Source organism: Dryobates pubescens, chromosome 18 (assembly GCF_014839835.1).
Source record: "Dryobates pubescens isolate bDryPub1 chromosome 18, bDryPub1.pri, whole genome shotgun sequence".
Taxonomy (NCBI): Eukaryota; Metazoa; Chordata; class Aves; order Piciformes; family Picidae; genus Dryobates; species Dryobates pubescens.
In genome coordinates this window covers 5,788,301-5,801,634 of record NC_071629.1, presented here as the reverse complement: position 1 = coordinate 5,801,634, position 13,334 = coordinate 5,788,301, and the positions used below count along the sequence as shown (strand labels likewise).

Genomic DNA, 13,334 nt, shown 5'->3' with positions numbered 1-13,334 from the left:
GCGCAGCGCACGCGGAAGGGGCGGGCGCGGCGCGTGCGCGGCGGCGGCGCAGCGCGGCACGTGAAGGTCGCGGCGGCACCGGTACCGCGATGGACGCGCCGTCCGCCGCCGGGCTGGGCGGCGCTGACCCCCAGCTCCAGCGCTTCATCGAGGTGGAGACGCAGAAGCAGCGCTTCCAGCAGCTAGTGCACCAGATGACCGAGCTCTGCTGGGTATGGGCGGCCCGCGGGAGGCGGGCGGGAGGTGCCGGCTCCGGTGACCGCGCCGGCGGGAGGGAGTGCGGGCGGCGAGCCGCGGTGGTGGGGCAGGCAGATACGCCGCGCTGACCCTTGTCCCCAGGGAGAAGAGGGAGGACAAAATGGAGCGGCCGTGCGAGCGTTCCCAGCCCCATTGAGCCTCGGGGGAGGGCTCTCCGGAACGGGAGGGAGAGGGGGGGAGCGCCGGTTGCCGACGGCCGCGGGCGGGTGGGGCCTAGGTGTCCCCAAGAGTATGAGGTTACCGAGGCGGGGGGGTGATGCCCGAGGGCTGGAGGAACCCATGAGGCACAGTCTCTATATGCGGGGTGGAACGGGGGTGTCGGGCCGCGGTGGTCCAGGGACCAATGGGTCCCCCGCTGTGTGCAGGAGAAGTGCATGGACAAGCCGGGTCCGAAGCTGGACAGCCGGGCCGAGACGTGCTTCGTGAACTGCGTGGAGCGCTTCATCGACACCAGCCAGTTCATCCTGAACCGGCTGGAGCAGACACAGAAGTCCAAGTCGGCCTTCTCGGAGAGCCTATCCGACTGAGCGGGACCCGCGCCCCGGGGGACACCAGCCAGCCCCCCCCCCACGAGGCCGGGCCCTCTGCCGCGCTGGCTTCTGGTCACTGTGCTGTCTGAATGAGCCAGGATCAGGTCTGGGGTTTAGGATTTAATTGAAATGCCAGTCTCTAGGAAGTTGCAGTCAGATGAGAGCCCATAACAGAGAGACAGTCGCTCCTTGTCATGGTGACATGCTGGGACCTCCTGGCTCTAGCAGCCGTCTTTGTGCTGGGACTCCAGGGCCGCCGCTGCTCTGCAGCGGGTGCTTGGAACGCGCCTGCTCAGCTGAAGGGAGGGCTGGTGATGCTCGCTCAGGCCGCTCCCAGCGCTGATATGACTCTCAGCCCTGGGTAGGGCCGGCCTGCAACCACTGCCTTAAACGATGCTGCATGAAATGAACCCTCCTGGGTGGAAGCTGACAAGCCCTGCAGGTGCCACCGCTCTGCAGTCCAGTACAGGTACGAGAAGAGCTTGTTGGGCATAGTGATCATCCCAGGCAGTGTCACTGCTGGAAAATACTTTCAGGCTTCCATAGGTAAATCATTGATGTGGCCAAGAGACAAACTCTCAAGTTGCAGCACAACTCTGTCAATACTGACTTGCTCCATTAACTGCTTTCCCCTGGTCAACGTAATAAATATTAACTGGGTCAATTTTTAACATGACATTCTCATTTGTGCAGGGAGATGACCACTGAGAATTGGCAATCTGGCCACCTTGTCACTCCCTTTCCTTCCCAGTGGTCCTGTTTATTACCAAATTAGTAGGGAGGGGGCAGAGTTGCCTTCTGATTAGGTGGTCTGATCTGAACTCTGATTGATTGCTCAGTTAATTTGGCCCCATTAATCAAACTTATTTGTGGGGGAGGCTGTGGCTTTTCCCTTCTTTTTCCCAAAGGGTTAACAGTTCCTGTTGTAAAGGTGTAGTTTCTTTAAGGAGACAAAATGCAGGGAATAAGTAACCAGCTACTTTACAACCTCATAGAGATCACTGCAGGGACACCTATGGCTGTGTCTTCCAGACCTCTGCCCCCAGGGTACAGAGATGAGGTTCTAACTGGAAAAGCAACAAACTACTGATCTGCCCTCTGGAAAGGCAGCACAGCATTTCCACATGGCTCTGGGAAGCCAGGAGAGACCCACTGGTCCTGGCTTGGAGTTCTGCAAGGGAACCTGGTAAAGCAGTTCTGCACGAGTCCATTTGCTGTGGGTGGCTGGACAAGGTCTGTGGGTTCCTGTATGGGCGGCCTGTAGCCATCAGCCTTCCTGAGACTCAGGCTGTGTCAAGCAGAGTGTTGCAGATACAGCCCAATGTAAGTGATACAGAGCTGCCTGGTTACCTTTCAGAAACTTGCCTCAAGAGCTAAGGTCACTCCTGTTCCTAGAGAAAGCAATACCCTCTCCTGGCCCTACCCTGACTTTCTCTTGAGCATCCACACAACTCTTCCTCCCCCCTTCACACTGTTCAGTGCTGGCCCAGCTCTGGTACAAATCTAGCAGCAGCCACTCAGTAACTGAACAGATCTGGCTTTAATAGAATGCAGTGAGCATGGGTTTCATCACCCTGCACAGCAGACATTGCATGAAGAGTCTGATCCCTCTGAAAGCCACAGCACCATGTGGCAGCACCACTGAAGGTTTCCAGTTTTGGTTGTATGCTGTTCTTGGGTGTGAATCTGAAAATAAATCCTAGCAGAGTGAGCAAAACAAGTACTTGACAGGAATTTTTAAGTTAATGCTCTGGGTATGTCATCTTTAAAGCCAGACATCTGTCTTCTCTCTATATAATCCTAGCACCACGTTAGGTTATTATCTTGTAACTTATGTGTTTCTTTTAAGGGCTGTGAGGCCTCCCCCAATGGATGGCCCTCACATGCAGTAAGGGTTAGAACTGTGTTAGTGCTGCAGGCCTCTGTGCAGCTAAAGCTTGTATTCCAATGAGGGGGGGATCAGTTCTTCCTGGAAAACAACAGTGAAGAGGCATCAGATCTCAGGAATTAGATGGGTCCTGGAGCACCTGTCTGTGGCCCCAGGAGGTTGCTGTCTTTGCCAGCCTCCTGGCAGTGGCAGGTTACTCAGCTCCCACCTGAGGCAGGTGGGCACTAACTGCCACCTGCTAGTGCAACAGTAGCAGGAGAGCTGCTCAAGAAGTGGGAGCAGAAAGCTACCAGTTCAGAGGCTTCCTCACACACTTTCACCTTCCACCTCTTCCTCCTCTGTGCTCTGACAGCCGTTGTCCTCTGAGGGCAGAAGAGGCTGGTGCTGATGTGACTGATGTCTGTCTGCACTCCTCCATGAAGCCTGCAAGTCTGCCCTGCCTTGCTGCAGGAAGAGGGGCAGGAGGTCAAGGGTGAAGGGCACATCCCTGAAGGCATGTAGGAGGAAGATGCCAGCCACGATGGTGAGGAAGCCACTGATAGTGCCAACGATGTTTTCCAGCACCATGTGTTGCCACTCCTTGAAGAGGATGGCAGAGCACATCATGACTGCTGTGGTGAACAGCACATAGTAAATGGGTGTGACCAAAGAGGTGTTGAAGATGTCCAAGGCTTTGTTCAGATAGTTGATCTGGATGGTGATGCAGACCACCAGGCACACCAGAAGCACCCAGCCCAGTGGTTTTTTCAGGACTGGCTTCCCAGAAAACAGTTCTTTCAGGGCAATCCCCAAGCCTTTGACACAGGACACAGAAAGTGAGCCGATGGCAGAGCAGACCAAAACATAAACCAGGACGTTGCTCTGTCCGTAACGGGGTCCGGCCACGAAGATGAGCAGAAGAGAGCTCACCAGGACACACACAGCAAATGCAATGAATCCTTGGGGAAAGGAATTAAAGAGCTCTGTCAGGAAGCAGCAGCACCATTGACAGATGTAACTGAACAGCCAGTAGGGGTGGAGGAGAGGCAGGTAACTGCCCCATCTGTCTATCTTTTTAGCTTCTACCCGTAGGGATCAGGGTTGGGAAGCAGGGTTATCTCCAGCCTGAGCTGAGGTCTAGAGAAAACAGCAGCTCTACAGTGCTAATCACAGCACTGCCTCCCACTTCAACCTGTCAGGGGATACTGCTTGTGATGGAGTGGGCAGGGGCACAGCCAGCCTGTATGGCACAAGTGGAGCCAAAGGGGCACAGCTCTGCAGGAGGCCCAGGAAGAACCCTGCCACACCGCTCCCTCTAATGAGCAGCAGTTCTACTTTGCTTTTCCCCCCATCATGCTTCCTTCTTCCACCTTCTGTGGCTTGTTTTGTGCAAATCATATCCTTGCAACCTGATTAACCCTCTAACATAAATACCAGCATTACTTGAGCTTAAGTGTAACTTCCTGAATTGCTCATTCATCTGTGCCTGAAGTTCCTCTGTCTTCCCTCAGACACACCACTGCCACCCTCATGTACAGGAATTCCCTCTCCTACCCTGGCACTGCCACAGCCCAACCCCTTCTGCTGACAGCTGCAGCTAATTCCCATACTCTTCACTTTGTGCATCTACACCTCACAATACCAAAAAACCACACTTGGTAACTCTTCATGACCCAGGTTCTCATCCCTGCTTTGGCACAGACCCAGTGACTTGGGAGCATTACCCAGACTCTCTTTGAAGCTGGTTCCCATCTGCTTCTTTCATCTGGACTCAAGAGGACTTGACTGTCCTAAAAAAGCCATTCTGAAGCTGATGTGTCCCTGTGTGTTTTGAGCTTTTCAATAAGGTGTAAATCCTCTGAGCATGTGCATTACATGTTGTTTAACTGTCACCAGTTTCTCATGTTTAGAACAAGAAGACCTCAGCCTTTTCCCACCACAGCAGGTGAGCCACAAGCTGTCCTGGTCACAGGGGAATGTTTCTTCCACAAAAAAACAGCTCAATTACCCTTTAGTTCAGTCCTTCCCAGTCTAGCCAACCTGTATCCCATCTTCTGCTGTCCTTTCTAAGCCTGAAGTTGTCAGGACTCCTTTTATTGAAGTACCTGGATCTTTCAGCTTCTCTGCCATTGACTCCAGGCTGTTAACCTCTTCTTCCTGTGGAGCATGGATCACCATCACCGTGGAGCCCAGCATACTAAGGATGCAGCCAATCTTCCCATGAACATTCAACTGCTCATTCAGAAAGGTGGAAGACAGAACTGCACTGAAAGATAGCAAAAAAAAAAAAACCCACAAATACCAAATGAACAACCCCAAAACAATCAGGCCAAGAGATGGAGTACCTGAGGGAAGAGACAGAGGAGAGCAGAATGACTGCTTGCACCACTAAGGGGTGGTAGGTGAGGGAAGGGTGTTTCTGGGGCTACATACCTTACAAGGACACTTAGAGCACCCAGTGGAGTTACCAACATTGCAGGGGCAAAAGCATAGGCAGCAAAATTTGCTGTTTCTCCAACTCCCACTGCAAGAGAAAGTGTCAGCTGAGCATCAAAGTAGGAGCATTTCAGCATAATACAAATTTGAGTGCAGTCAGAAGAGCACCTTGGTTTCCACCTGAGCATTCTTATTTCTCCCAGGCATGAAAGAAAACCACCAGTAACAAGTAGAAGCCCACTATAGGTTCTCTTGGGAAGAGAAGGCTCAAGGGTATGCATGATGATCCTTAGTCACACATGGCTAGGCAGCTGAGCAGTAGGCACAGAGAAACAGTTTCCTAATGTCCTCAAAGCTGTGAGGAGTTTTGACTGGTTTTCTGTTTCTTAAGTCAACATTCTCCTGCCACAAAATTTACAGCTTTCAAAGGGTGAATCAAGTCCAATTGGTTATGAATGTTAAAAAGTGTAAACTTGGGCTCCTGCAACTGCTGTAGTGCTAAAGGCATGATGCTGAATGTGCTGCAGTTGCTGTAGTGCTAAAGGCATGATGCTGGATGTGCTGCAGCTGCTGTGGTACTAAAGGCATGATGCTGGATGTGCTGCAACTGCTGTAGGGCTAAAGGCATGATGCTGGATGTGCTGCAGCTGCTGTGGTACTAAAGGCATGATGCTGGATGTGCTGCAACTGCTGTAGGGCTAAAGGCATGATGCTGGATGTGCTGCAACTGCTGCTGTACTAAAGGCATGATGCTGGATGTGCTGTTAACTACATTTTCTGGGCAGGCCATCCCAGTTAGACCAGCTCCTCAACTACTGTTTAGCAGAGAAACTGGTAATGGATGAGACTTTATAGAGTATTTTAAGAGTTGCAATTAGATCAACAGCATCCTCAGATACAAACCAAACAGTCAAAGAACGAAGATAATAATAAAACACAAAAGCAACTGGAAACAATGAGAGTCTCAAGCACATCTTGCTAGTTTCCAAGCAGGTACTTACTGCACAGCAGTCCTGCCCACCAAAGCCATTCTTTCAGGTATGCGTGGCCTCCTTGCCCTGAGTGTGGAAGAAAGAGTAAGGAGACAGCTCAGGTGAAGCTACACAAAAGGTTCATTATCCTGCCAGAGCTACCACGGAGGAGCAAGCAGGAGCAGCCTGACTTCCTATACATGCCTTGGGGCTCCCTGCCTTGCCACGCATTGGCCTGACTCAGGCACGGACAAGCCCCTGTTCTTGCAGCCTGTGAGACTTTCTCCCTTGGCTCTCCTGCGTTTGAAAGAGTACTCTCAAGAACACGTGTGCGCTCCTAGAAACGGGTCTACCTTTAGACCCAAACGCCCCACAAGCACGGAGCGGGGCAGCCAAGGCCCAGCGCTGAGGCGGCCTGCGGTGCCCGGGCAACATAGCGACAGCCCGGGGGGCTGTGCCCACCGGCCGGAAGCAGAAGGGACGAGCCGCTGGCACGGGAGGCACCGGGGCGCCCTGCGCTGCTCGCCGCCCCGCTCCGCGCCCCAGCCTGGAGGCGGCTACCTGCCCTGGCGCGGCCGCGGCGGCACAGGCGCAGCAGCCCCTTCTTCTTCAGGATGAAGCTGCTGCCGATGAAGACGCTGGAGGCCAGGGCTAGCCCCAGCCCCACGTAGAAGCCGTCCCGCCCGCCCGCGGCCCCCATAGCAGCGCGGCCGCCGCTTCCGGTGAGCGGCCAGCGCCTTCCCCTGCCGCCGGAACGGGCGGGACGGAACGGGCGGGCACGGGCAGCCTTTGTCGGCGCCGGCACGAGGCCTGGCTTCCGGCTGAGCGGCGCCGGGGCAAGGTCTGGCGCCGGTGGTGCCCGTGAGCGCCGGCCGGGCCCTGCCGGGGGTGGCATCCCGGCAGCGGCGCATCCGCCGGCAGGCGCCGGTTCCCCGCGCCGTCCCCTCCGCGCACGGCCGAGAGCCTGGCCCTGGCGGGGTTTAAAGGGTCGGGGGTACCTTGTGGGAGCCTTCTCGGCGACACGGTAGTTATCTGTTGTTTTCCAAGCCGAAGAAGAGAGGATGAGTAAGAGCAAGGACGATGCTCCGCATGAGCTGGAGAGCCAGTTCGTGCTGCGACTGCCACCGGTAAGAGCCCTGTCGGCCGGGCGCGGCTCGGGGGGCTGCCCGCGCACGGCTCAGCCCCGCTTGCTTGGCGGGCACCGGGCGTGGGAAGAGGGATTAGCAGGGCGTGCGAATTCAGTGCGAAATCTGCAGACTTGGCAAGGGATGTGGAAGCGGGCTGGATGCTTTTGGTCTCCTACAGGCTATTTCCATTCACTCGAGCAGATTTTCCGTGAACAGATGCTGCAGGACACAGAGCAGGGGGCTCGGAAGACAGCTTGGAGGATTAGGGAGGAAGTTTCTGGGAGAGCAGACCTTTAGCAAGTGCTGGGTCTAAAGCTGCTATGGGTGTCTGCACTTGATGCTATTTGTTAGGCGCTGAATGCTGAGACTGCCCTGCTGAGAACACAAGAGCTTGGTGTGGGGAGCTGTAACTTGCCCAGGGCTGCAGCCTTCTGGAAGGGTTTGTCAGGGGCCTCACACCGCTCTCACAGCTGCATTGTGGGGTATGAAGGGCACTGGGAATAGCAGAGCCGCAGGGTTAGTGCGTGGTGTTGGGAGAAGGGTGCAGCTTTCACTGCAGCTCCTGCTGCTGTTTTTTTCTTTTGCTGGGATGGCAGGGTCAGGTTGGGTAGGTTGAACAGAAGCCTTTGGTGACTCTCGGGGGAAGCACACCCAGTCCTGACTTAAGTCTGTCCAACCTTCCCAGGAATATGCCTCCACGGTGCGGCGAGCAGTGCAGTCTGGGAACGTCAACTTGAAGGACAGGCTTACTATTGAGCTGCATGGTGAGTGAGCAGGATCAGAGCAACCTGCATGTGTTTTCCTCTGAAACTTCTGCCCCCTGTTCCTGTTTAGCTGTTGAGCAACATCACTGACCTGTGCCATGGCTTCCCACAGCGGATGGGCGCCACGGCATCGTCCGCGTTGACCGGGTGCCGCTAGCGGCCAAGCTGGTGGATCTGCCCTGCATCATCGAGAGCTTAAAAACCATTGACAAGAAAACCTTCTATAAGACAGCTGATATTTGCCAGGTAGGGGCTGTCCTCCTTTCCTGCCCAGCAGCTTCATCCCTTGTTGCCCTCTGCAGCTGGGCACCCAGTAACACGCAGCCGGTTTCTGTGTTCTCACAGCATTGGCAGTTTATAATTCCCCACTCTCTTTGGTGCTTAGAAATCCCATTTCTGAAGCATGCAAACAGACAGTCCTTGAGCCTGACTGCTGCTGTGTTTAGATATGAGCTGAGCTGGGTGTGAGACATGATGTTTCTCATAGCCCATGCCTGTGGTTCCCTCTGGCTCCCAACAGGCAGTGGGCAGTCAGTGTTCGTTTCCAGAAGAGCTTTTTGTCCTCGGATTACAAGCAGCACCCTCTCTGTTTATGTGGGAATTGCAGATGCTTGTTTGCACTGTGGATGGTGATCTCTACCCCCCTTTGGAAGAGCAAACTGTGAGCACTGACCCCAAGGCAAACAAGAAGAAGGACAAGGACAGAGAGAAGAAATTCATCTGGAACCATGGCAGTGAGTAGAGGCAGTGCCAAAGCCTCCATCCCACCACCCTGGTGTCCTCACAGCTGTGCGGGGGCTCACTATGTCCTGACTGCATTGCTGCTCCATTTTTCATAGTTTTTTTCTGTTCCTGAAGGGATCTTCTCCCTTTGGGCATGCAGCTCTCCCAACAGGCCATCTGCCTGACTCATGACATCTGTTTCCTCTGTCGCAGTCACTCTTCCCCTGAAAAATGTACGGAAGAGACGATTCCGGAAGACGGCTAAGAAGAAAGTGAGTTGCTTCTCATGCAGATGCAGTAGTCAGAGGATAGGAAGGCAGAGACCTTAGAGCTGGAACTGTCTGTTAGTTCAAAAGACATGTAATTTCCCAGCATTGTTTCACATGTTTCCTTGCCCAAGGTGCAAGTGAAGGGAGTGTGGATAGATTTAAACATTTCTTTGGGTGATTCCTCCGTGCTTTCCAAGATGCTCTTGAGGGCAAGATCCTCTGTGCAGGGAACTGCTGGACTCCAGTCTTGTGGCTGTCTCTTCCTGTCTCTTCCTGCTTATAGAGGGGGGAAAAAAAAGGAAGACTTGCCTGGAAATGAGGCTTCATTCATTCATTGCTTCTTTCTCAAGCAAAATCTCTCTGTGCAGGGCTTGTTCAGTTCCCCAACAGGCAGTGCTACAAATAGAATAGCTCATTTCAGCTGGGGGAGTGACAACAGATGGAGCTCAGAGGCTCTGTGCATATAGAGAAGCCAAGCAAGGTACTGGGAAGATGCAGCACCAAAAGGCTGGGAAGGCTTCATCTCTGCTCTGCAGTTTCTGAGAACAGAATGAAGTGCTGTTTTGCCTGACATTTGGGAAACAAATTACTTGCAGCATTCTTGTGGTCCACAGGAGAGATTGGTTATCACTGCATTAAGGTTCCTGGTTAATTTAAAAGTGAAAAATAAAACCTTCTGAGCGAGATAGGGAGGAGCTGATTTGATGGTACACCAGGAAACAGCACCTGAGGGACTTTGTGCATACACTGAGAGTCCTATTCCATAAGTAGTATAAGTAGGGAAGTGAGAGCATACAACCCACCAAGGAGCTCTGCACAGAACAGATGGAATGCTTTTGGAGGTGCATGAATTATTTTTAGGCTGAGCATGAGCAAAGGCTGAGCAGAAAGCACAGGAGAAGAAAAGCTTGACAGAGGGCTCTGTCTGGGGGTGAAGGGTTGGAGTTGAGCAGCCCAGCCCCAGCAGCATGCACAAAGAATTTAACAGTGCCTCTGTTCTCTTTCCTCTCTCTGGCCCAGTATATTGAGTCTCCTGATGTAGAGAAAGAGGTGAAGCGTCTCCTGAGCACAGATGCTGAAGCTGTCAGTGTCCGTATCCTTTTGAGACTGGGGAAACAAAAGCTCTGTGTGGAGCTGGGAGTTGTGAAAAGGGGAGGTTCACCTTTGGGTGGGTGGGAGAGACTGGGACATAAGCACACAAGAAGCACTGAAGTTTCAGGTCTTCATCTTTGCCTTGTTCAAGGCTCGTGGATTCTTCATGGTGGCCTTCCTTGGGAGATTGTACAGCTGTACTGAGCAAGAGCTTCAGAAAAAGCAGAGGGGAAGCCATGGAAAGGGGGCTGGGGGAGGTTTAGGCTGGATGTTAGGAAGAAGTTCTTCACAGAGAGATTGGCCATTGGAATGTGCTGCCCAGGGAGGTGGTGGAGTCACCATCACTGGAGGTGTTTAGGAAAAGACTGGATGGGGCGCTTGGTGCCATGGTTTAGTTGATTAGATGGTGCTGGGTGATAGGTTGGACTCAATGATCTCAAAGGTCTTTTCCAACTTGGTCTGGTCCATTCCATTCCATTCCATTCCATTCCATTCCATTCCATTCCACTCCACTCCACTCCACTCCACTCCATTCCACTCCACTCCACTCCATTCCACTCCACTCCATTCCACTCCACTCCATTCCATTCCATTCCACTCCATTCCATTCCATTCCATTCCATCAAGCTGAAAAAAGCTTTCTTCTTTATCCATATGAGCAGTACAATATCCATAGCTGCAAAGCCAGACTTGTTGGAGGGGCAGTGATCTGCAGGTTTTGGCATTCTTTTACCCTATTGCATGTTCCTGTTTTTCCCTTGACTTGCCTGATCCTGCTGTCAGGCTGGGAAGTCATTGCTGAAGATGAAACAAAAGAAGTAGACAACCATGGCTCTCTCACCAGCCTGGACATCTCCTCCCCAGGGATGTCAGGACACAAGCAAGGCCATGGCTCAGGTGCAGTGGGGAAGGCTGTTGTTTTCTTCTAGCCACTGAGTAATCAGTTGGGCCAGGGAAGCTGTCCCTGGCAGACAGAGGGTGCTGGGAGGTTCTCAGCTGTGTGCTGACTCTGCATCCTCTCTAGAGCACGATGAGCTGCGGGAGATATTTAATGACATCAGCAGCAGCAGTGAAGATGAAGATGAGAGAGATCATCATGATGACGAGGACCTGAACATCATGGACACCGAGGAGGACTTGGAGAGGCAGCTGCAGGACAAACTGAATGAGTCTGATGGGCAGCAACAGGAGAATGAGGGATCCAACCAGATAGGTGAGTGGGTGGCAGAGTGCAGCAGAATCACTGAGGTGCCAGGCAGGCGCTGCAGCCCGGTTCTGCTGCTGCTCTGGGTTTGAGCTCACTCTCCCTTCCAGTCATGGGGATCCAGAAACAGATTGACAACCTGAAAAGTAAACTCCAGGAGACTCAGGACAGGAGGAAGCGCCAGGAAGATCTCATCATGAAAGTGGAGAACCTAGCCCTCAAGGTAAGAGCTCTTCTGGGATCTCTGAAAGTCTTAGCACTGCCTTCCCATTAGATCCAGCAGATAATCCAGCTGCTGTCCCAGAGAAGCCAGGGGCCTTTTTCTGCAGGGTTAAGAACCATCATGGTGTTACCATACACACTCCAGCATTTCCCCATGGAGGCAAAGCAATCCATGAAACTGCAGGGAATAAGGGGGCTGGTTGTCAGTGCAGCTTGGGGCTCGCTGCACTATTTGACATGCTGTGCCTGCACCCATTCACTTGAGAGCACCTTGGTAACTCTGGCCTGGCACATTTGTCTCTGCAGACCCGTCTCCAGGCTGTGCTGGATGAGTTCAAGCAGCAGGAAGAGCGAGAGAAGCAGCAGGTGAGGAAACTCCCACAGTGGAGTGGGAAGTACTGGGGCACCACACGGTTCTGGGCTTGGCCTCTGGCAGTTTCCTGAATCCTGGACCACACCAGCTGCTTTGCACAACAGTGTTACAGGGCAGCTGTGCTTGTCCCTTAGCTCCATGCAGCTGCAGCTTCCTCAGGCCCAAGGAGGTACAGGCAATGGGGTTGATTGCAGCGTTCCTTCTGGAGGAGCAGTGAGCCAAAACATGTCTGGTCAGCAGTCCTAGCAGCCTTGGACTGCTGCCTGGGCTAAAACATGACACAGGAGCCCCTTAGCACTCATGTAGAAGAAAGCCAGTAGCTGTAGGACCTTGGCACCTCTGCTGAGTTTCAACCAGGTACCAAGGCAGGAGGTTCCCACTCCCAGGTTCCTGTTGTGCAGGTTCACTTTGGGGGCAGCACCAAGTTCTGCCCCTGAGGAGCTGAGGCACAGATCTCTGCCATGTACAGGCAGAGCAGCCACTGGCACAGGTAGATCTGCAGAAACACAGAAGTACTTGGGCTAGAGCTGCCAGGAGTATCAGCCATGCCTTACTGTAATGTCTCACTCCTCCTTCCCAGATGATGTCCCTTCAGGAGCAGCTGGAGTCCCTCATGGAGAAGTGAGGAGCAGGCCTGGGTCTTTGTGTCTGTGCACAGAGCTGGAAGTGGTGCTCACCTGCACTGCTGAAGTCTCTGCTCTAGTCACACACCTCTGCTGCCACATGTGCTGCTGAGCAGTGCCAGGGGCTCTCACATTGTGCTGGGCTTGGCTGGTGGAGCTAAAGCATTGGACTATGCCTGTGAGAGCAGCCAAAACATGGAATTTACTGTAAATATTCTGCACCATTCTCCCAGAGGGGTTTAGTTCTCCCTGGGACAGTGCAGTGCAGCCTCCTGCATCTTACTGTGTCTTGGATTTGATGAACTCTGGCCTGGTAGGAGCTTGCTCTTGTCTCTGTGGGATGTTCATGTCTGCAAACCAGGCTCAATAAAGTACCATTTCTAACCCCAGTCTGTTCTTCTTCAGTCTCCAGAGCACAGGCTGGCACTGCTTCTTGCCAGCTTGTGCCTTACCACACACAGCCCCTGGTTGGTGCTGGCACCAGCATTGCTGGGCTCCTCTGAAATGTTTCTTGCAGGGCTGGGTCAAAAGGGGACTGTGACAGGACCCCCAAGATCTGTTACTTTGGAAGGAACAAGCTTTGGCCCTAGCTCCAGAGAGCTTCTTTAATTCCTTACAGAACAGGCAGGCAAATCCCAGATTAACCTGGCAGAGTGGAAAGAGGATTAGAAAGGCAGTTCCAGCATGCAGAAAAGGGTGCTGGGGGCTTCAGCAAGGGTGCACCACAGCAGGACCTTCATCTTGCAGCCTGAAGGGGAGGGGAAGAAGGCTTCCAAGCTCTGTCCCCAGCACAGAAAGCAAGAGGCCACCAAGAGCCCTGGAGATGACCTGTGTGTTCAGATAGTCAATTAAGAGTGATAACCTGAGGAAGACAC

At 53.3% G+C, this 13,334-nt stretch overlaps 3 protein-coding genes across 3 annotated transcripts; 2 read left to right on the top strand and 1 right to left on the bottom strand.

Annotated features, from left to right (window-relative positions):
* Positions 1-17: 17 nt before the first annotated feature.
* Positions 18-2,613, top strand: TIMM8A (translocase of inner mitochondrial membrane 8A). Its single transcript, XM_054169439.1, has 2 exons — positions 18-212; positions 624-2,613. Exons 1-2 carry the CDS (start codon positions 90-92, stop codon positions 783-785), a joined length of 285 nt encoding a protein of 94 aa, XP_054025414.1. The 5' UTR covers positions 18-89; the 3' UTR covers positions 786-2,613.
* A 33-nt stretch (positions 2,614-2,646) lies between these two features.
* Positions 2,647-6,779, bottom strand: LOC104306356 (magnesium transporter NIPA2). The gene is made up of 5 exons (XM_009907319.2): positions 6,624-6,779; positions 6,093-6,149; positions 5,089-5,179; positions 4,761-4,921; positions 2,647-3,614 (listed from the first exon to the last, which is right to left on the bottom strand). The coding sequence occupies exons 1-5, from the start codon at positions 6,760-6,762 to the stop codon at positions 2,983-2,985; spliced, it is 1,080 nt and encodes a 359-aa protein (XP_009905621.1). The 5' UTR covers positions 6,763-6,779; the 3' UTR covers positions 2,647-2,982.
* Positions 6,780-7,109: 330 nt separating this feature from the next.
* Positions 7,110-12,843, top strand: TAF7L (TATA-box binding protein associated factor 7 like). The gene is made up of 11 exons (XM_054169447.1): positions 7,110-7,189; positions 7,875-7,953; positions 8,066-8,199; positions 8,561-8,687; positions 8,890-8,948; positions 9,966-10,038; positions 10,821-10,954; positions 11,073-11,250; positions 11,352-11,464; positions 11,770-11,829; positions 12,417-12,843. The coding sequence occupies exons 1-11, from the start codon at positions 7,124-7,126 to the stop codon at positions 12,459-12,461; spliced, it is 1,068 nt and encodes a 355-aa protein (XP_054025422.1). The 5' UTR covers positions 7,110-7,123; the 3' UTR covers positions 12,462-12,843.
* The last annotated feature ends 491 nt before the right edge of the window (positions 12,844-13,334 follow it).

What these genes read in the sequence shown, in the direction of transcription:
- TIMM8A (XM_054169439.1), top strand. Translation starts at nt 90, where the DNA reads ATGGACGCGCCGTCCGCCGCCGGGCTGGGCGGCGCTGACCCCCAGCTC. An exon ending in AGATGACCGAGCTCTGCTGG is followed by an intron (nt 213 to 623) that starts GTATGGGCGGCC and finishes CGCTGTGTGCAG; the next exon opens with GAGAAGTGCATGGACAAGCC.
- LOC104306356 (XM_009907319.2), bottom strand. Translation starts at nt 6,762, where the DNA reads ATGGGGGCCGCGGGCGGGCGGGACGGCTTCTACGTGGGGCTGGGGCTA. An exon ending in GTGGGCAGGACTGCTGTGCA is followed by an intron (nt 5,180 to 6,092) that starts GTAAGTACCTGC and finishes TTTCTCTTGCAG; the next exon opens with TGGGAGTTGGAGAAACAGCA. An exon ending in GCTCTAAGTGTCCTTGTAAG is followed by an intron (nt 4,922 to 5,088) that starts GTATGTAGCCCC and finishes GCTATCTTTCAG; the next exon opens with TGCAGTTCTGTCTTCCACCT.
- TAF7L (XM_054169447.1), top strand. Translation starts at nt 7,124, where the DNA reads ATGAGTAAGAGCAAGGACGATGCTCCGCATGAGCTGGAGAGCCAGTTC. An exon ending in ATTCATCTGGAACCATGGCA is followed by an intron (nt 8,688 to 8,889) that starts GTGAGTAGAGGC and finishes CCTCTGTCGCAG; the next exon opens with TCACTCTTCCCCTGAAAAAT. An exon ending in TGCTGAAGCTGTCAGTGTCC is followed by an intron (nt 10,039 to 10,820) that starts GTATCCTTTTGA and finishes TCCTGCTGTCAG; the next exon opens with GCTGGGAAGTCATTGCTGAA.